Source organism: Ambystoma mexicanum, chromosome 5q, assembly GCF_040938575.1.
Source record: "Ambystoma mexicanum isolate Mex_15411 chromosome 5q, UKY_AmexF1_1, whole genome shotgun sequence".
NCBI lineage: Eukaryota > Metazoa > Chordata > Amphibia > Caudata > Ambystomatidae > Ambystoma > Ambystoma mexicanum.
The window spans coordinates 780,293,410-780,314,862 of NC_090933.1; the positions used below are offsets into that span (position 1 = coordinate 780,293,410).

General features: G+C 48.1%; 1 protein-coding gene across 1 annotated transcript in view; it reads right to left on the reverse strand.

The window, feature by feature from the left end:
* Nucleotides 1–21,453, reverse strand: part of ZNF704 (zinc finger protein 704) — a 901,792-nt gene that overhangs the window by 665,945 nt on the left and 214,394 nt on the right. The window contains exon 2 of the mRNA XM_069621254.1: nt 7,544–7,791. Coding sequence (XP_069477355.1) covers nt 7,544–7,791 — 248 coding nt within the window. The remainder of the gene's footprint in view (nt 1–7,543; nt 7,792–21,453) is intronic.

A 21,453-nucleotide genomic window follows, 5' to 3' on the forward strand; every position in this document is an offset into this window, starting at 1 on the left:
CTGATTGATAAATACTGCAAACCTCTTTGGGTCACCAGAAAATCGTTCGGGCGGAGCCAGAGGTACATTCCCAGGTAGGTTGATCTGCACTGGATTCATAGAGGATGTTGAAGGAAGATTTGCCCCTGATGCGGGTAACGGGGTCTGTCCGGCTTGTGACTGTAGCACTTGTCTAGCAAGATTGTCTGTTCTCTCCTTGGAAATAATTAGTTCCCTTCTTAGAGCATTCGTTTCCTGACGAGCTGCATGCACTTCTGCCCTTAGTTCCCCAAGTAACCGGGCTAGGGGGTCAGTATCCGAGGTTTCCATAGCGCCTGGGCGAGAGTTTTGCGGTAGGCTTTGCGTTCTGTAACGCTCACCTGATTCTCGCAGAGGCGCCGGTCTTGACTGGGCGATTACCGTATCTTCAAGGTGATGTGTAGCACCCGGTTGGCTCTTTGGGCTGGACCTCTGTGCACTGTATGCCTGACGTGTAGAGTAAGATGTCTGCAGATAGAAAATATGGGGTTAATGAACTGGGGTTATTGGGGTGTCCCTATCTCTTTCCTCTTCTCCTCTCCTGTAGACCCCCAAAGGTTAACGCTCTCACCTTAGGTAAGTGAATGCCGAGCTCTCCATCTGCCTCGGGGCAGGGTGCTGTAACCAGTTTCTTCACTGGATAGGTAGCGCAGGCCTCTTGACTTCAGAGGACTGCTGTCCGTCGTTTACTGCACGAACGGTAAGTTTCGAGTCATTCAAATGTCTTTAAAGTCTTTAGTAATGATGTCTCTTGTTTTGCAGGGTTCCGGCGATGGCGGATGACGGGCTGAAGTGAGTTGAAGATGGAGCCCGTGTGATGAATAGAAGCGCCTGGAAGCACGTAAGTAAGCGCTTGTTGCCTGCTTCACTATGCGCTCTAACTGTCTTTTTATTTTGCAGGTACGAGTTCGGAGCGGCTGCAGGGTGCCGGAATACCCACTGGATTAGATGTGGAAAGGAGTAATGGCACGTGAGTATTAAAGTTCCCCAATGTCTTTAAACGCACCTTGTTTTGTCTTTCAGATGCGGGATGCAGCACCGAAGGCCTCCGGAGCGTGCGAAGAGTTGGTAAACTTTTGTCTTTCAGATGCCGGAATGCTAACCTGTTCTTTCTTGTCTTTATAGGTGTTGCTGAAGACTGGATTCAGGATGGTAAGCCTTTGCCTTTCAGATGCCAGAATGCTAACCTGTTCTTTCTTGTCTTTATAGGTGTTGCTGAAGACTGGATTCAGGATGGTAAGCCTTTTTCCTTAGGCCCAGGACCGGATGCAGAAGACACGATGAGCGTTCTGCTGCAGAGGTTGCAGAATAACGCAAAGCAAGATTCATCCACCGGGTGTGGTTTAAATAGCCTCCTGTAGTGCTTAGGTGTCTCCTTCCACAGCCACGCCTAAGTAAGAAAAGAGTTCCTGGTAAGAAAAGAGTTCCTGCCTTCCAGAATAGTTCCAGTGTTCTGAATCTAGGGAGTGGCTCCAGCCCCACCCAACAGGAAAAGTAGTTCCAAACAGAAGAGGATCAGAGGCTCAACTGGCAGGCAAGTAAGCAGCATGGTCTGCTGAAGGTAAGTCCACCCAAGCATTATGAGCCCGGCGCTTCCAGCGCTGGGACTGGGCATATTTATGAGCCTGGTGCCACTGGCGCCAGGACTGGGTCCAAAAGGTCCCAATTGGGACTGGTTGGCACTCGGAACCTGGGTTATGGATCTGCTTCCAAGGGAGTTGGGAAAACCCTGACCTTTTGGAAGCAGAGATCATGACACCTTGTCTTTCTTCTTCTTCAGAGGGTCTGAGTTTGTGATGCGGAGTGCGGTGCTGCAGCGTCGGGGTCAAGATGTCAGGAGATGAGTCTGCAGATGAAGCGATGAAGCACCGGTTTCCTGGAGGTGAGTATGCAGGAGAACACCTGGTTTCAAAGGTAAGTAAATTGGTCCAAGCGGCGATGAGCGTCATGTTGCACGCTAGTGCACAGTTATGCGAAGTACCGGCCTTAAGGATGGAGCAGCTTATATAGCTGAGCTTCTGAAGCCACGCCCACCAGGTTCAGCCTGCCAGCCACACCCTGCCACACCCGATGAGTCAGCACATGAAGACCAGGCCTAGGGAGCCACACCCAATGATTCAGCATATGAGAATGTTTTCTGGAATAAATGCTTTCAGCTCCTGGAAAGTTCTTGTAAAATAAAAGCACTCCTGCACTGAAATAAAGTGTTCCTGCTCACATCTCTATATGAGCCTGGCGTGACTGAGTCCAGCCAGGGCCCCTGTGTTTATGGGTCCCAAAGGGACATAAGTGAGTCAAGTGACCCATTGCCCCCATCACTAGATGGTGTGGTTTTAGTGTTCTGGGGCCTGTGGCCATGACATCAACACCTTCTTTATTGATAAAATCATCAAGATTTGCCAACACAGACACTAGCTCTGCATCCACAGATCCATCTCACGACCCTCCTTGTGAAATCTCCACACCCTGGACAACATTCAAGACACTCCCTAGAGAATACCTGGTAGAAACCCTGGCTGCCCTCAAAGCCAATATTCTCCAAGCATCCATCCTCACAACCCTCCACGCAGAAGCTCTCCTTGCCTACCTGGAGATCAACAACAGCTCCCTAACTCAAGGGACCTTCCCATCGACCCTAAAGACAGGACAAAACCTCCCTCTACTAAAGAAATCCACTCTGGATCCGACAACCTAGGTAACTATCACCCCATTACCCATCTATCCTTCCTAGGTAAGATCATTGCGGTAGCTGTGCAACTGCAGCAACACATCAACACCAAAAATCTCTTCCAAACCTACCAATACGTGTTCAGACCCAGATGCAGCACGGAGACGGAAACCATACAGGTGGTTGCGATGCCCTCAACAGCCTTGACGACAGCCACCCCTGCCTCCTGGTTCTTCTCGACCTCTCGGACGCTTGCGAAACAGTAGACAACCGGGCACTTACGGGCACCCTATATCAACGCATGGGGATCAGCGGCCTTGTCCTACGCTGGTTCAAGTCCTATCTCGCCAACCGTCCAAAGTTTGTTCAGATACACTCCTCTAGACTGCCAATGCAACCCATCACCTGTAAAGTCCTGCAGGATTCCATCCTCTCCCTAGTGATCTGTAACCTATACATAGAGCCGCGGGAAGCTCTTCTAGCCACACACAACATCCACATCCACCAATACGCAACGACACACAGCTGTAGCTCAGGATAGACTCCATCAAGGACATCCACAGGCACAAAACCTGCCTCTCGCTGCTCCAGTTTTGATTGTCCAGTGAATACTTGAAGCTCAACCCCTCCAAGACTGAATTCCTACTACTCACCAACAACAACCAGACTTACAGACCTGGCTATCAACTGTGAACACTGAGGGCTTCACACACAAAATCACCTCCTGTGCCAAGTCCCTCGGGATCCACATTGACAAGCACCTCTCCTTCAAGACACACATAGCTAAGAAAACTCAGACAGCTTGGTATCAGCTCTCCCTCCTGCAGAAAGTCAAGCCCTTCCTCCCTCCAGACAGCTTTAGATCCACTGTTCAAGCACTGGTCCTATCCCACCTTCCTGTCGTCCTCCCGTGTGCCCTTGAGAAGTGTCCTACATGTGGCTGCATACCTTATCAAGGGTCTATGCAGATACAACTACATCAACCTTCTGTGGCTCCCACTGCATGCACAAATCCCCTTCAAGTCATGTTGCATCATCTATAAAGCAGTCACCCTCAAGTTACCCAGCTACCTCGCTGAGAAACTTAGCATCTCCGGTGGACAGCGCACCACCAGAAGCAAGGACATGTGCAGACTGGAAATCCACTGATGCAACAAGGAAAGGACCAGAAAACAAGCCTTTTCTGCCTATGCCCCAAGACCATGGAATGTCCTCCCCGTCAACATCAGACTCGCTCCCACGCTCCTAAAATTCAGAAAAGAACTCAAGACCCACCTCTTCAATGAGTCTCTCTTCCTCAACACCTAGGCCATCAGGTCACCCCCGCACCATCTGACTCGCAAGACGTTGTCCGCCCCTCTCATCCCTGCAACCCTGTACAGCTGTTGACCTCTCTCTCGGTGCTCCTCTGTATCCTACCCCCCCCCGAACCCCAAATGAATATCTGTTCTGTTGTTACCTCTGAAAAGTGCTCTGTTATGCATCTGTACAATTGTATACCTCTGTAAAAGCACTCCGTTGTGTACAGATGATATCTAACTAGTGTTAATTTGCTTGGTATTTTTCAAATTCTCAAATACTTTTCTATGGCTTTGCAAACACTGTTCCTTTTGCCGTACTCTATACAGGACAAAATATTTCTGTGTTTCTGAATGTATTTACAAGACGCCTCAGGGAGAGTTAACTACAAGTATTACAAATCCATCAGCTCAGTCAAAGTAGAGCAATATATTAGCAGAATAACAATGTTGTAAGGGCCTTACAAAAGGAAAGATAATTGTACAATTTATGGAGAGTGAACAGTAATGTTTTCCACATACCAGGAGCAGCCACAAAGAAACTACAGTTAGTCTTAAATCTGAACATAGATTTCGGTTACACCAGTAAACACTGGTTCTCAGATCTTATGGAACAGCATGGTCTGTGAGGTTGTACTGTAATTTGCAAATATTTAGGAGCCGGGCAATGTAAACATTTGAAGACCAAGCAAAGAACCATAGACTTACTTCTGCTTTTGACCGAAAGCCATTATAAGGAATGTTGAGATGAACAGGCAGGTACATGTTTGGGCAGTCCAAAAATAAGACACAACGCAGCATTCTGGACTCTGAACGGTGGTACTTGGGTAACCCGAAATAACAGGACATTGAGGTAACCTAGTTTAGAGTTAGTAAGGGAGCCTGCGACAATGCAATGATGGTTCTTAGAAAAACAAAAGGGGAGGATGAAGTTCATAAAATGAAGTTTTAGTTGCTTTCATAATTTGGCAGTTCAGATCCAGGTTTGACTTCCAGTAGATCCCTACAGTTTTGAGGTTTATGAAACTTTTCTTGGAAGACCAAATAGTGAGGGCGATAGACATGATTGTCCCACATTCTGAAGTCTGTTTTTGGGGCCAAAGATGATCACCTCTGTTTTTCTAGGATTTCATTGAAGCCCTTTCTCCAACATTCATTCCACCTCTTCTGGGTAGTTTGTGATTTTACTTCCTTCCAGGTCAGGATTCTGTAACATCGGAGCATCACCACAAAGGCCATTGTTGGTAAAAATGGCAGGGAACCTTTGAGAATGCCACAATTGAGCAATGCTTTGGTAGACAATTTTGGACCCAGTCTTACCCCTTTATTTTGTCAGTTCAAAAAGATTGAAACCACCTTAAAGCTTGGTCCAAGACACCCACCAAATTTACCAGGGGGGAGAAGTAGCTTGTGATTGATTGTTTCAAATGCTGTGGATAGATCTAACATCGCCAATATGATGGAATATGCCTGATCGACATTAGACAGAATGTCATCCCAAACGATTAGAAGAGCAGACACTGTGCCGTGATTGGGACAAAAGCCGGATTGACAGTTAGCAAGTAGGGGCTTAAATTCAACAAATAGATGGAGCTGAGAAGAAACTATTTGTTGACATGTGAAGCAAGAGCAGATACGATATCAGAAAAGCTTCATACTGCCATCAGTCAGACTTGACTACTGAGGGTTGGTGGTTTGTGAGCCAGCAGAAACACCCGAAAGTGAAATGTTTCATAAGACACCATACATCATACTCCAAACTGCACAGTGAATTCTATTGCCTGCAAAATGCATGCCAGCAGATTACTCATAACATATTTTAGGACCTGAATTCAAGTATATACAGCACGCCAAATAATCGCAGTATATTACAACACAATATGCTCCAGTATACAGCACCAGTAGAACTGGGTTTACTTCAGTTTCACAACAGGTTAGGACAGCAGATGTGTTTTTTCGAACACTGCGACACATAACTGAGTTTTCTACCTAATGTAAAACTCAGTGGGCCTCATTCCGGGTTTGGAGCTAACCATGGAGTAATTAGCTCCATGGTTGCCTCCGAAACCGTCCCAAATCCGGCATGGTGAATGGAGTAATTACTGGTCCATTCCAGGGTTGGAGGGACCGGTAATTCCCCATTCACCTTTTGCCCTTCCCCATTCCCATTTCTGCCCCATAGGGCTCAATGGGAATGGGGAAGGAGGTAATTACAGCACCGTAAATTACAGTACCATAATTACCTGCTAAAAGCAGGAGGTAAGGAAGGACCCGCAAAGGGAACTCGGAATACGGAGGTAAGGGATTACCGGCATCAGCACCCTTACCGGTGCCGGTAATCCCTTACCTCCAACCTGGTAATGACCCCCGTGAGTGAAGACTGTTCAGAAGTCTCACATTTTACGATTGCAGATGCCCTTGTATATAAAGAGAAGGGGTAAGAAAGCATTAGGGGCAGCAGTAAGTGGGCGGGGGAAGAGACAGGGTGGATGTGGGGGCGGGGGCCAAGTGCAGCATGGTTGTCTTAGAAGAGTGGTGTTCATTTGCTTCCTGAAGTGCTGAAAGGGACTGAACAATTAAACGTGTATGTAGTTTAAATAAATTGCAGTTGATGTAGCAAATATAATTGCATTTCGTAAGAGTTCGAGTAAGAGCAGCTACTGTTTCTTTATTGATGTTATTTCCTATTTGGACAAGAGCTGCATAAAATGCAGAATAGTGGGGTTAATAGGAACAAGGGGGCGTATACTAATCTACAACTCCACAAAGAGTGTGAGCTGCCGATGTCCAATTGTACTGTGTGTCACTATTGGGTATTTAAACTGACAGCAGAATGCATGCAACTAAAGTTAAATAATTAGATAACTACAACTTTCAGAGCAAAAGACACAAATAATTGTGTTTATTTGTTATCCTGAACAATTTCAACTTTCCAACATAACACATATGTAGCCATACAATAGTTGTATTAAGACTATGGGCCTCATTACAAGTCAGCCGGTCTGGAAACAACAGTGGCGGTAAATGCGCCGCCACCGTTGTTTCCGGACCGGCTGATTCCGAGTCCTGCAGGCGGGAGGTGTCACTCCTGCCAGGTCTGACCTGGCGGAAGTAACACCACCTGGCTGCAGGCGGACAGGGAAACACTGGCGCTGTCATAGACGGAACCAGTGTTTCGATGGTTCCCATCCCGCCTCCAGAATTACCGGGTCACCGGGGTTGTAATGCCCCGGTGATTCCGGCAATCACGGAGACAGAATGGTATTACGGGTCCGGCAGGGCTACCGCCGGACTCGTAAGGAGTCCCTATGTTTTAGTGATGCAATACATCCATAATGAATACCAATGTCCCAAAAACATTGAAATACTAAGTGACAAAATAGTCAGCAGTTACTTGTATTCGTACCACAAAGTTACATCGTTGAAAAAGAAGCTGAGCTACAGAAATAAAAACAGAATACATGTAACTGCATCACATGAGAAGGAAGCTAGATCTCCCAAGCAATCTTCCCCTCCCACCACAAACACCCATTCTTAATGCGCAGTAAGATAACTTTACCGTGCTTTGGGCACATCGATATTTGAAGAAACAACTTTTCGTTTTTGTTCTAGAAGACAGATGGACCGCGTGTTATCTCTTTCATGCTCGTGAACAGTGTCGTGGCTTTTGGCATCTGCCATCTTGATAACGTCCTGATTCGTGCTCAGAAGAAATGTCTGTTGGTCCAGTACCTTCTGGCTGACTTCATTTTGTGACTCATGAATTTGGAATGGAGCCGCAGCCATTTCCCATTTACTGCTTGAGCACTGCAACATCACAAAAGAATACAGAATGTTAACACAATTGATTTAAAAATGGCTTCTTAGTTTTTTAACACACCATAGAGATTTATGAAAGTAGACACTATTAGGATTTGAAAAAAAATGCATTGGAAAATGTACCCTCAACTGACATTATGATAATATTGCCAGTCACGACTATATAGAAAAATCACAGAACTCTGACGTGACTTGGAATATCCTTGTATGTACTCCTAACAGCGTATTGCCGATAAACAATATTCACACCATCACGGCTTTAATACCTGGTGGGTCATTACAGTCTGGGCAATAACAATAAACCAGCTTTGGCAATGCCAAAGGTTTGGGCTTTTGTGTAGGCATGGATAGAAAAGGCACTTGCCAGGCACATTATATGGCAAGACTGGAGGCGAGTATTATGCTTCAACTTCTTTTATTACAACTCTTCAGCAGTTTCAACAAACTATAACAACACTAACAACTTTTTAAATATCCAGAGTGACTTTTCTCTCTTCGAACTACAAGTCCCAAAGTCGCTGTAGTCCTTAACTCTCCAGCTCAGATATGACCACATCCTGTCCCTGAGCTCCACCTCTTCTCTTACTGCTCTTCAGGCAGATAAGTAACGTTTTCTTTACCTCCCTAAATGTTAATAAGAGGGCAGGAATTGTATCATATTACGATTTTAGGTATAGAATGTTATGCAGAGCATGGCAATAGGAAGTGCTTTAGGCCTGAAAGGGCGCAGATATAGAATAGCGCGAGGCGCGTAATTTCAAGATAAAGAATACCTGCAGTTCAGTGTTGCAGATTAGCGTCACGGTAGTTATATATGGGATACATTACTCACCGTAATCGTATTTCTGATGCTTGTATCTGCTTAGATTCACATGCTGTGCATAGGCCGACATCTAGTGGAAGCTGCAGAGTATTACAGTTTGTTTTTCGAAACTCGAAAATGGGCGTCGACACAGGGCGTGCCAGTAATGCTATCCCTAGTGTGACGTCCACTGTACCCAAGAACCCTCACGCGTCTAGGATCCTCAGATTGTATTTTTTCTGACATGAGGTAGCATGAGGAGTAGCGTGAGTACAGATAATCCAAGCAGATAGACAGAAAGGTAAGACTACAAGCCATCATGCGCCTTCTCTCAGAGGGGAGGAAGGGTGGGTCGCATGTGAATCTAAGCAGATACAAGCATCAGAAATACGATTACGGTGAGTAATGTATCCCTTCTGAGGCTTGTGGAATCTGCTTAGATCACATGCTGTGCATAGATTAGCGAGCAGTACCTGAAGAAGGAGGTGGGATGTGAGAAGGGTCATGAGCAAATAAGTGTCTTAGAACCGCTTGTCCCACTTGTGTATCTGCCTTGGAATGGGTGTCACAATGCAGTAATGCTGAGTAAAAGTGTGAATAGAGCTCCAAGTAGCTGCTTTGCAAATGGTGTCAAGGGGTACATTTGCAATGAAAGCCAGAGTGGCCCCAATGCCTCTAGTAGAGTGGGCTCTTGGCGTGAAAGGCAGAGTTCTTTCAGAGAGTGAGTAACACAGCTGGATACAGTTAATAATCCACTTCGAGATGGCACCTTTAGAGACGCGATCCCCCTCTCTGCCTGTAGCTACGGAGACAAACAGTTGATCTGTTTTTCTTAGCGGTCTGGTTTTATTTACGTAGTAGAGGACCGCCCTACGCACATCTAGGGTGTGTAGTTTCACCTCAGCCGAGCTTTGCGGGTCCTGGAAGAAAGCCGGAAGCTCGATGGACTGGTTTACATGGAATTTTGATATAAATTTAGGTGAGAACCTAGGGTGTGTGCGTAAAACCAGTTTGTCTTTATGGACAGTAAAGAAGGGATCCTGCACTGACAGAGCCTGAATTTCACTGACCCTTCTTATAGAAGTAATAGCTATAAGAAGGCCGTTTTATAAGTCAGGTGTTTGAGACTGCTTTTATGCATGGGTTCGAAAGGGGGGCCCATGAGCTTGGCTAGCACCACATTAAGGTCCCACCCTGGTGGTGGGTTTGAAATAGGAGGGTGAAGTCTCTTTACTCCTTCCATGTACGCTTTAACTACTGGTACTTTCCACCACGAAACCTTGCTATGGGAAGTGGTGTAAGCCGACAGGGCTGCCAGGTGTACTTTCAGTGAGTTAAAAACCAATCCTGCATCTAGCAGGTGGAGCATGTATGTAACAATAGTGGAAGGAGTGCAATCAACCGGGTTGATTTGTCTACTCTGGCACCAGATAACGAACCTCTTACACTTGTCAAAGTAACAGTGCCTTGTGTTTGGTTTCCTAGATTCCTTTAGGATGTCCATACACCTCTGTGGCAAATTGAGATGTCCAAACTCTATGACCTCAGGAGCCATGCTGCCAGGTTCATTGAGTTGGGTTGCTGGTGCACTGTTTGACCTTGGTGCTGGGACAGTAGGTTGTACCAGGCTGGAAGTTTGATGGGCTCGCACACCGCCATCCTGCGTAGGTGTGGGAACCACGGTTGTCTTGCCCACATGGGAGCAACTAGGACGAGCGTCATCGATTCCCTGTTCATCTTGTTCACCACTTTCCTGATGAGAGGAGTTGGTGGAAAAGCGTACGCAAACATCCCTGACCAGTTCATCCACAGGGCGTTCCCCTGGGAGTCTGGTTGGGGGAACCTGGATGCAAATCCTGGGCATTGTCTGTTTTCGCTTGTGGCGAATAAGTCTATAGTGGGGAAACCCCACTGAGAGAAGATATCTTCTACGACCTCTCTGTGTAGAACCCATTCGTGTTCCTCTGGGAGGGAGTCTCTGCTCAGAGCATCCGCTAGGGAATTGAGCTCCCCTGGAACATGTTGTGATGACAGGAAGATGTTCCGTCTGAGTGTCCATATCCAGATTTTCTGGGCAAGCTTGGACAGATTTGGCGAGCAAGTCCCTCCTTGCTTGTTCAGGTAGAACATGGCTGTTGTGCTGTCCTTCCGGATTTGCACTGACAGGTTTAGTAGGTGGGGCTCGAACGCCTGAAGCGTTCTGAATACTGCCAGAAGCTCTAGCTGGTTGATATGGTTCTTGGCCACTGAGTGAGACCAGAGACCCTGAGCTGTGTGGTGGAGATGGTGAGCTCCCCACCCCGTCAGACATGCATCTGTAGTGACTACTGCCTGTACTTCGGGATCGTAAAAGGGTTTCCCCTGTGCAAGATTCTCTCTTGTCCACCAGTGAAGGCTTTGTACCAGTGTTGGCGAAACGACCACTAGATCGTCCCACTGACCACTTGCCTGAGACCACTGTTTCGCCAACCATTCCTGCATGGGACGCATGCGCAGGCGCGCGTGTGGGACCAAGTAAATACATGACGCCATCATGCCCAGTAAACGCATTGCTTTGCGTACCGTTATTTGTTGACCGGACTGATAATGCGGAATTTGCAGTAGTATATTCTGAATTCTTTCTTCTGAAGGAAAGGTCAACCCCTCTTGGGTATCTAGGATTGCTCCTAGGAATTGTTTTGAGGTGCTTGGCACCAGGCTTGACTTTTTCTCGTTGATTGAGAAGCCTAACTCGTGGAGGAGATCGATAGTCCTTTGAATGTTTGTCCTGCAAATTCCTGGGGTTTCCCCCGTTATGAGCCAGTCGTCCAGATAAGGGTACACTGGGATTGTCTCCCTGCGTAGGTGTGCAGCCGCCACCGCCAGTACCTTGGTGAATACCCTTGGTGCTGAAGCTATCCCGAAGGGCAGTACCTTGAATTGGTAGTGTCAACTGTCCACCTTGAAGCGCAAGTACTTTCTGTGCGCTGGGAACATGGAAATATGAAAATAAGCATCTTTCATATCCAAGGTTGCCATGTAAAACCCCTTTTTTAGGAGGGGGATTACCTCTTGTAGCGTGGTCATACGAAATTTTTGGGGCTTGACATACTTGTTGGCAGGCCGTAAGTCCAATACTGGGCGCATTGTCAAATCTTTCTTTGGCACAAGGAAGTAAGTAGAATAAATACCCTTGTTTACCTGGTGTCCCGGGACGAGTTCTATCGCGTCCTTTTCTAGCAGAATGGCGATCTCCTCGAGGAGAATCCTCTGATGTTTAAGGAGTGTACTCTTTGTCGTGAAGGATGGTTCCGGGGACGCTGCAGTAGCTCTATACAATATCCTGTGGATACTGTTGACAGCACCCATCTGTCTGATGTGATCCCTTCCCAAGCCTGGGTGAAGTTGGAAATGCGTCCCCCTACTGGGGTTGCGTGAGAAGGGACCCTGAACTGAGCGTCACTGCTTTGGTGGAGGCGCCTCCTTTGCTGGGGCTGCCTCTGCCTTTACCACAACCTCTCGTATTACCCCTGCAGTAACCCTGGGTAGACTGTTGGTTGTTGTTCCACTGTGTACCCCGCCCCTGGGAATAGTTAGATCCTCTCTGGGAATTTTGTCCGCGTGGGCGACGAAAATTACTATTCCCTCTCTGGTTAGGGGGTTTATTGGTTAATTGGCCAAGGGACTTGAGTGTTTCATATTCGTCCTTGGCATTTTTCAGTGTGTCTTCGACCGCCTTACCAAACAACAGATCGGTTTCCACCGGTTTGTCCAACAATGATGCCTGGGTTTCTGCCTTAAAACCAGACTGCCTTAACCACGCATGTCTTTTGATAACAGTGCCCTCCGCTATCAATCTGCCTGCGTTGTCCGCGGCGTCGAAGGTTGCTTTCAAAATGCAACCAGACACGGCTCTACCCTCTGCGGAAATCCGAGCTAACTGGCCCTTTAAAGGTTCAGGAGCAGAGGCTATGAGTGCCGCGACTTCTTCCCACTGATGGCAGTTGTAGCTGGCCAACAGGGTGGTGGAGTTAGCAATCCTTGCTTGATAGGCGGACGTTGAGGCTACTTTCCTGCCGAAACCGTATAGTTTTTTGCTCTCCTTGTTGGGAGGAGCTTCGGCCGATGACAAGGGTGTTCCAGCCCTCTTACGAGTGTTGGTGACAACTAGGGAGTCTGGCTTCAGATGTCCTCTTATATAGAGAGGGTCAGACTGGGCCGCCCTGAAAAGTTTTTCAACCCTGGGATTGACTGCTGTGGTGAGGTTCGGGTTCACCAGGGACGGATCTATTCTTTGCTGAATGGACTTAAGGATAGGGATGGTCTGGGCAACAGGCCTCCTTTCTCCCACTAACTCTTCTGCAAAGTCCCTTTCCTCCTGGACACCGTGGGTGTCAATGTGGAAATGTTCTGCTGCGCGAGCGAGAACCTCATTTAGGAGGGGTTGGTTATCGACCGGGGAGTCGGTAACCGGGGCTTTGTTCTCTACCGGGGAATCTACTGTATGTTTCAGGGTCCTCCTCTTCTTCTTCCTGGTCCTCATCATCCCCATAGTAGCCCGTCCCGGTTTGCTCTTCTATCATACCAAATTCTTGGTCCTCACCAAAGGAAGCCTCTCCTTGATACCGTGAGTATGGTCTTGCGTAAGGCTGTACCTCGAAGGGTTCTGACCTTATCGAAGTTTCAAACCGGGGCTTTTTACTCGGGGGGATAGGATCAGTAGAGCCTGAGGGTGTGGCCCCTTGTGGATCATACGAGAGGAAATGTTCTGGATTTTTATCATAAAAATCAGCCAAAGAAGACATTCTTGACATGACCCTATCTATGTCTTCACTGGACCATTTTTTGGAACTGGGAATGACTCTCTCAGCAAGTATATGGGATTTATCTTGAGTAGCTTTGCTGGTTGTAGCCCTATCAGCAGACCTGGTTTTGTCTGTCTGTTTAGGGGGAGTGGAGTGTTACACAGGTGTGGAAGAATGTACAGGTAGTTTCTTCTGCTATTTTTCCCCCTCCTTGTGCGTGGAAAAATGTTTTCCCTGTCCTTTAGTGGCTCTGGGGTTTTTCGACGCCTGGCATCGAGGATCGGGGGTGGTGTCCCTGTCCTTCGAGCGTGGGGCCTCGCTGGCTTTAACTGCGGGCTCTGACTCCTGGAGCGCGGCCTGGGGGTGGAAGTCGTCTTCGTCTTCCGACGATCGAACTTCTGTTAGCCTAGGGAGCGAGGCACTCTTGGCAAGAGTGGATGATTGCCTGGAGTCATGCGGCGATCCTGATTTAGAGCGCCCAGAGGACACCGAATCGGACCGTTCTGTTTGTGCCTCTTTCCGAGAACTCGACGTCGTCGAGTCTCAGTTGGACTTAGTGTGTTTAGTGTGTGTAGTATGTGAAGCGCTTGTGTCCCTGGGGTCTTCCCCATAGCCGCTCTGCCGGACGACCTTCCGAGGTCGGGGACCTGCACTCGGCTGTCTTTCGACGCCGTAATGCCCTTGCCGTCCGAAAGTACAGCGTCGCTGCCATCGCTGAAGGCGCCCTCCGCTGCCATGGCCGCCTGCCTGACGTGGTGGGCCCAACGCTTCGTTGAACGGTCCTTAAGTGTCTTAGGTTTAAACCTACTACACGCTCTGCAGTTCGCTTCGGGGTGGTCCCTCGGCAAGCAGAGATTGCATGTGGCGTGCCTGTCGACCCAAGGGTATTTGCGATTGCACTTGGGGCAGAATTGAAAAGGGGTACCCTCCATACGCACCTTGAGGCAGCGGGCAGTTAAGTGTAGGAAATGTATAAGGTGTACCTATATACCAAGAGTGTAGAGTATGTACCACCCCCCACTCTCCCTACTTGCAGGGCTGAGGCCAGAGGCCTTCCAAGGCCCGGCCGAGGCCAGCGTTCTTCCGAGGCCCAAATCCGTCGTGCAGCAGCCGACGGTCGATTTCTTCTCCAGCCGGCGTCGAGTGTCGAAGTTCGACGTTGGGGTGGGGAAGGATGTCAATAGATTAATCCTTTAAATTTTTAGCAAAAGTATGGCTAAGGCCAGGGGACTCCGCAAAATGCTTCCGACCAGTATGGCGGAAAAAAACAATCTGAGGATCCTAGACGCGTGAGGGATCTTGGGTACAGTGGACGTCACACTAGGGATAGTATTACTGGCACGCCCTGTGTCGACGCCCATTTTTGAGTTTCGAAAAACAAACTGTAATACTCCACAGCTTCCACTAGATGTCGGCCTATGCACAGCATGTGATCTAAGCAGATTCCACAAGCCTCAGAAATATAATTATCCCTCACAGAACTCCAGCGGTGCCGCGAACCCATGCCGTATGACCGGCACCTCAGGGGTTTCGGATCGCCCACGGAGCTGTTAGGGCCCTCAGACGAGGGAAAGGAAGTGCTGGAGCGGCCTGGCCCCCACCTTCATGGAGACGTGGCCGGAGTCCGGTGTGTGTTCACCCGCAGGGCCAGCAGATCCTTTGGCGAGGGAAAAGAAGCGCCAGAGCGCTCTGGCCCCCACCTTTGGGGAGATGTGGCCAGAGCCGAGTGCTTGTTTACTTCCACGTCACATTTCGAATGCGACCCAGAGAGAAGAGGGACCCGGCAACGAACGCTCCCACGCTAGAGAAAATAGCGGAGGGAAAGTCAGAGCATTGCCAACCTTCTGCTCAACACCCTGAGCAACGAGCGAAGAAGGCTACATACACAGCACATGGGAAGCAAGCAGTCTGCTTTCATGAGACATTAAGCCTCAGACAGAGAGGGAAGAGGCAACTTAAGCCATCACAGGCACAGAGAAACTACATAAATCCGATGCAGCCACAGTAAAAAAAAAAAAGAAAAAAGAAAAAAAGAATATAAATATGTATAAGTAAGACATTTGAGGAATATCTCAAGTAAGGCCATCTATTGGCAAAGAGTGGTGTGTAAAGACACCTGTATCAGGTATCCAGGCACACAGCACGCTCTTAAAGATGTCGGAGTTCGAATGGAGCGAAGAGGAGCAGTCATTAGACCTAGCTGGCAACTTCAAGGAGGTGCTGGGGAATTAGCTAGTAGATGCTGTGGCACAAGGGGTGAGGCCCCTACAAGAAAGGCTGGAGACCTTGGAAGCAATGCTTCACCAACCCAAAGATGGCACCACAAGGACAGACCGCACGCCCACCAGACCCTCAGGAACAGGGTCAAAGGGGAGTATCCAGGCCCAAAAGAGGAAATCCTCTGATGACCCCCAGGCCCTTTGGATGGGGCGAAAGATAAAGCCCCGGAGATTGCCAACGCTTTCGCAAAGCTCAAAAGAAGCCTATTTACAGCATCAGGCAGTGCCAGACCTCACGACCCCCACTCCTGGGGAAGACAATGAAGGAGATTTAGACCCAGGCTCAGAAGAGGAACCAGCAGAGGGGGACCTCTCCCCACAGGAAACAGCCAGTCTGGGAAGAATGGGCAAAGCCCAGCGGGGGTAAGAGAGCCTGCAAGGAGAAACACCTCGAGGAGGAACAGGATGACATGTTTGATCCGGACAGCATCCGAAATCCGAGATCATCTGACTGGCAGCCGTCACCAAGGGTAGATAATCCAGGACATTGAGGCTGAGAAAAGCCTTAGACAAGGAGGTTAGACAGAGCCTCGGAGCAGAATGCCCATGACCGGACCTTCCCGGAAGAGTGGCAGAGACCCCCGAGCTTGACCCTAAAATGCTTACTTTTCTATCCAAGACCAGCAAGGACCCCTGTAAGGGTATAGACAGATCATGGAAATGTTGTCAGGAGAAAGTCCTAGACCTGGCAGGCCCTCTCACAAAGATCATGGATCTTGCAGAAAGAGCGAGAGGCACAGGAGAAGAAGGAGACCTTGGCAGGTTGGGCGCAAAGAGCCGTTTGTCTTCTGGGGAACGCTAACTGCGCCATCGACTCGGAGAGAAGGAGAGGTATTTTGCTCAAGATCGACCCAAAGCTCAGCGATTTAGCCTCCTATGAGGATAGAGAAGTGGCACAGGGGCTCCTCTTCAGAGAAACATTCGGAAAGGAGATGGGCCGTTTCGTAGGCACATACACATCTTTGGAGAAAGCCCAGGCCTCCATCCGGAAAAATATTTCTGAATAGAGTTTTTGCCAGTCGGCAACAAGGAGGGAGAAGGCCCCCCAACCATAGAGCACAATACTGGGAGAACAGATAGCAGGATGCGTTCTTCCCAGCCAGAGGCCGTACCCCCAGGGGACGCAGAGGCAGAGGTTTCAGCCAGGGGCAAGGATTTACACCAGGTAAGAACGATTGCCTACCCCCCAGTAGGAGGGAGAACCAGTATGTTCTGGTAAAACTGGCGCACGCTTTCCAGCGATGCCTGGATTTTGCAAGCCGTAAGCAGTCTGCAGATAGAATTTATATAGCCACCAGTTCAGGCTCGCGCCCCCCCATCAGCAACGCCCGGCAGTAGCAGAGCATAAATCTCTAGACCACGATCTATCGCTACTAGCGCAGAAGGAAGCCATAGAGAGGTGCTCGGAGGCCCCCAGTTTCATAAGCAACATGTTTCTCGTACACAGAAAGGAGAAAGTGTGGCCGGTGATAAATCTGAAAGAGCTGAATGGATGGATTGTGTACCACCATTTCAAGATGGAAGGGATCCACCAGCTCAGAGATTGCCTGAGAGAGGGAGACTGGACATTCCTAGATTTTCACTGGAAGAAACAGCTTTGGCAATTCAAGACGATGCCCTTCGGGCTTGCGTCAGTGCCCTGGGATTTCACCAAGCTGATGAAATCAGTGGCAGCGGCAATACGGGAGAAAAGCATAATGTTAGCCATATATCTAGACGATCTACTGCTTCTCACAGAGGATCGAGAAGCGCTAGAGTATCAGATGAGTTGGGTTCTAGACCTGCTCCAGTCTTTAAGATTCCTAGTGAACACAGAGAAATCAGATACCAAGCCAGCCTAGATGCTAGACTTTCTGGGGTTCGTATAGACACAAGGAAAGCTACGCTGGAACTACCAGCAGGGAAAATTTGAGTTATCAAGTGGGAGATCAGACTATGTCTGAAGAAGCAAGTGATTTCACTGAGAGTTCTCGCAAGAATTGTAGGCCTGTTAGCGGCTTCTATTCAAGCCATATTTCCAGGTCCCTTACACTATCAAGCTTTACAAAGTTTGAAAATATGGCACCTTCGACAGGGATTGAAGTATCACCAATTGATACCATTGGACTCGGAGTCCATCACGGAACTGGAATGGTGGTTGCAGAATATGGACGCCTGGAATGGGCGTGCCATTTTCGGAGACCGACCAGACCTGATCATAGAGTCAGTTGCCAGCCGCCTGGGCTGGGGAGCAAGATGCGGAGAGTTGCAGACAGGGGGCAAGTGGAGCGAAGAAGAGCTGCACCTGCACATAAACTGCCTCGAGCTCCTAGCGGGCTCTTTCGCAATCAAAGCATTCACGAGGGACAAGGTGAAGTCATGCGTACTGTTGAAGATGGACAACATCTCAGCAGTTTGTTACATAAATCACTTAGGCGCAAAGAGATCCAAGATGCTAGCGGAGCTAGCGAAGGATTTTTGGCATTTTTATCTGCAGACGGGGACTTCAGTGACAGCAGAATACCTGCCCGGAGTACTGAACATAGTGGCAGACTGGAACTCCTGATACCTCACAGACTCCAGCAACTGGAAGCTAGATCTGACAGCATTTCAGATACTGGATCGGAGGTGGGGACCAGTACACATGGATCTGTTTGCTCCTCACCTCAACACTCAGACAGCCAATTACTTCAGCTGGAGATTAGACCCGGAAGCTCAAGTGTTTCTGCAAGACTGGTCGGGTGACCTCCATTACGCATTTCCCCGCTTCATCATGTTTATTAGAGTTCTAGCGAAATGTTGAAGGGAGAAGGCAGAGCTGATTGCAGTAGCGCCATTGTGGAAATCACAAGTGTGGTTCCTGCCACTGATGGAGCTCTCGATAGACCTACCGAGAGTCCTCCCCGAAGGAGAGCGACTGCTCATGGACCCAACTGGATTGTGTCAACCTCTGAGAGTGAGAGGGATACTCCCACTCATCGCGTGCATGATACCAGGAGACGATGGGAACTGCCAGGCATTTCGATGCAGGCTGCAGAACTCATCGCAGAATCCTGGGCTCCATCTACTAGGAGGAGCTACAACGCGGCTTGGGCCAAGTGGACTAGCTGGTGTAAAGGGAGAAGTCTTCATCCCATTTCAGCGCCTGTAGTGGCTATACTGAATTTTCTGGCACAGCTCCTACAAGACGGGAAAGCATTCCGCAGCATAGGAGTGTACAGATCAGCGATCTCAGCGAGGCACTTGCCGATCGAAGGAGCTCCTACGGGGGAGCATCCGGCAGTAGTTAGACTCATTAGGGCAGCTAAGTTTAAAGTACTGCCAAGGCCAAAGTACAACACACTATGGGATGTGACTGCGGTTCTACGGTTGATAGAGAGCTGGCCAGCAGACATATATCTATCCCTCAAGCAGCTGTCAGGGAAACTGGTGATGTTGCTTTGCCTCATATCATGTAAACGAGTGTCAGATATCAGAGCTTTAGAGATTAATAGGAGGACATTTGGGCCAGAAGGAGTAACTTTCGGGATAGTGCAAAGAACTAAGACAGGAACTTCTTCAGTTCACTACCCATATTTCCCGAATAAATCAAATGGTGCGTAGCAAGCTGCATCAAAGAGTATGAAGCTAGGACAGCAGAGAACAGGGCAGCAAGTACCACCCAATTGCTAATAGCACATAGAAAGCCTTTTCACGCAGTAAAGACAGCTACCATTGCGAGATGGGTCAGAGAAGTGATGCAAGCAGCTGGGGATTGACTTACGAAAGTATGGGGCTCTCTCCATAAGAGGGGCTATGGCATCCAAAGCATATACGGCGGTAGCGCCTTTGCAAGAGATCATTCTAGCAGCAGACTGGGCTAATGATCGTACCTTTAAAGAATTTTACTTTACGCCATCTGAGAGTATAGCTGTTACAGTATTGGGGAGGCTTTGAACAAGCATAATGCTCGCCTCCAGTCTTGCCCTAGAATAAATATTACCCCTGCTATCTGCGCAGGGAGTATTAATTCTATTAAAGACTAGGAGGCGAGCATTAGTTTCCCACCCACAGGTATATATTGTTGATCATATGTATTGTTGATTATAATGTGTAATGATGTGATAACAATGCATAGACACCACCCTTATGTTCTGTTTTGTATCTTCCTTAGGAGAAGAACAGAAGAATAGTTGAGTGAGATGGCTAATAATCAAGATGTGAGCAAGCAGCCAGAGAGATACCGGCAGCCAGTTTGAGTGGATAAAGTCTTCGCACTGTTGGCGGGCCAAAGTTCTAAAATATAAGCGACAGTCAGAGCACGTCAACGAGAGGAAGAGCTCAGGGACAGGATGTGGTCACAGCTGAGCAGGAGAGTTAAGGACTACAGAGACTATGGGACTTGTCCAAATTGACTTTTCTCTCTTCGAACTACATTTCAAAATTTGTTAGTTTTTTTATAGTTTGTTGAAACTGCTGAAGAGTGGTCATTAAAGAAGTTGAAGCATAATGCTTGCCTCCTGGTCTTTAATAGAATAAATACTCCCAGCGCAGATAGCAGGGGTAATCTTTATTAGCTGGCCATTGAAGACGTCAGGTGCAAAATGGTGCAAGTACCTGGGCATCTAATAAAATGCCTGGCAAATGCCTAATTCTTATACATAATCCAAAACTGTTGGCTTTGTCAATGCTTGTTTTTAATAGTACTTCGGTAAAGGGCACACATAGTGCTTATAAATCGAGCGGCTGAAGGCAGATCTGGTAAGAAATTTTTATTACACAAATAGCGGGTTCACAACTACAACTAAGTCATTAATTCTCAGAAGACCGATTTGAAAAAAACACTTGCAGGCCCTTAGGAGTACAAAGTCTGATGGTAAGGCTTCATTAAAACGAGCTCAAAGAGTACCCACGAGGAGGTGTTTTAGGCGAGAAAGGGCAGGAACTGGGTGGTAATGGCCATAGGGGTTAGCATGGCCATGGGAAGTCAATGGGTGAGCACATAACCAAACAACACCTACAGGCTGTGTGTCCTTCTTCTTATGCCATTCCTCCCTATCTGTCCTCAAATGCAATAGCTCTGGCTTTTGGTGGCAAGCGACACCTAATAGCCAAAGCTAAATGATAGGTATTTGCCAAATACTTCCTTTGTTACCACCCGGCACACTACAGTTTTCTGAGATATGAGACATCTGAGATTGATGCTGTAACCCCACTGACTACCTGGAGTCCCGAGCTGAGGCTCTTCCTCTTTCACTCGACGTCAACCCTCCTCTTGCTCATAAACGTTCCCTATCCACCACCCATCTTTCCCCCATTCTCAACTAAACTTCCCTTCCTACATCTACCTCAACGTCTCTTCATCTTCCAAACTCAACATCTTTTTGCTTCTACATCTCACATTCTTTCTATTGCCCTTGGGAATACTCAATTCATCTGCAACAAAACGTCCTTCATCACGTACATCCTTCTTTCTCACTCTCCCTCTCTTGACTTCATTACCCGCACTGAATCCTGGATCTATACCTCTGACTCTGCTACGCTTACTGCACTCCATGACCTTACATACGCCTTCACCAACTCTCTTACTCTCTTACTGACAGGAGTGGCGGCTTTGGATTTTTCTCATCCTCCAAACAACCCATCTCCACCACTCCCTATTTCCTACTATCACTCCCTCTGTTGAATTCAAGTTATCCACTATCGCTTCCCCATATGGCATTCATATTATCTGTTTCTATTAGCCACATTGTCCTCCTGGCCTACTCTTTGATCACCTCTCCCGGCTAATTGATTCCCTCCCCCTTAGCCACCACCTCACAACCAT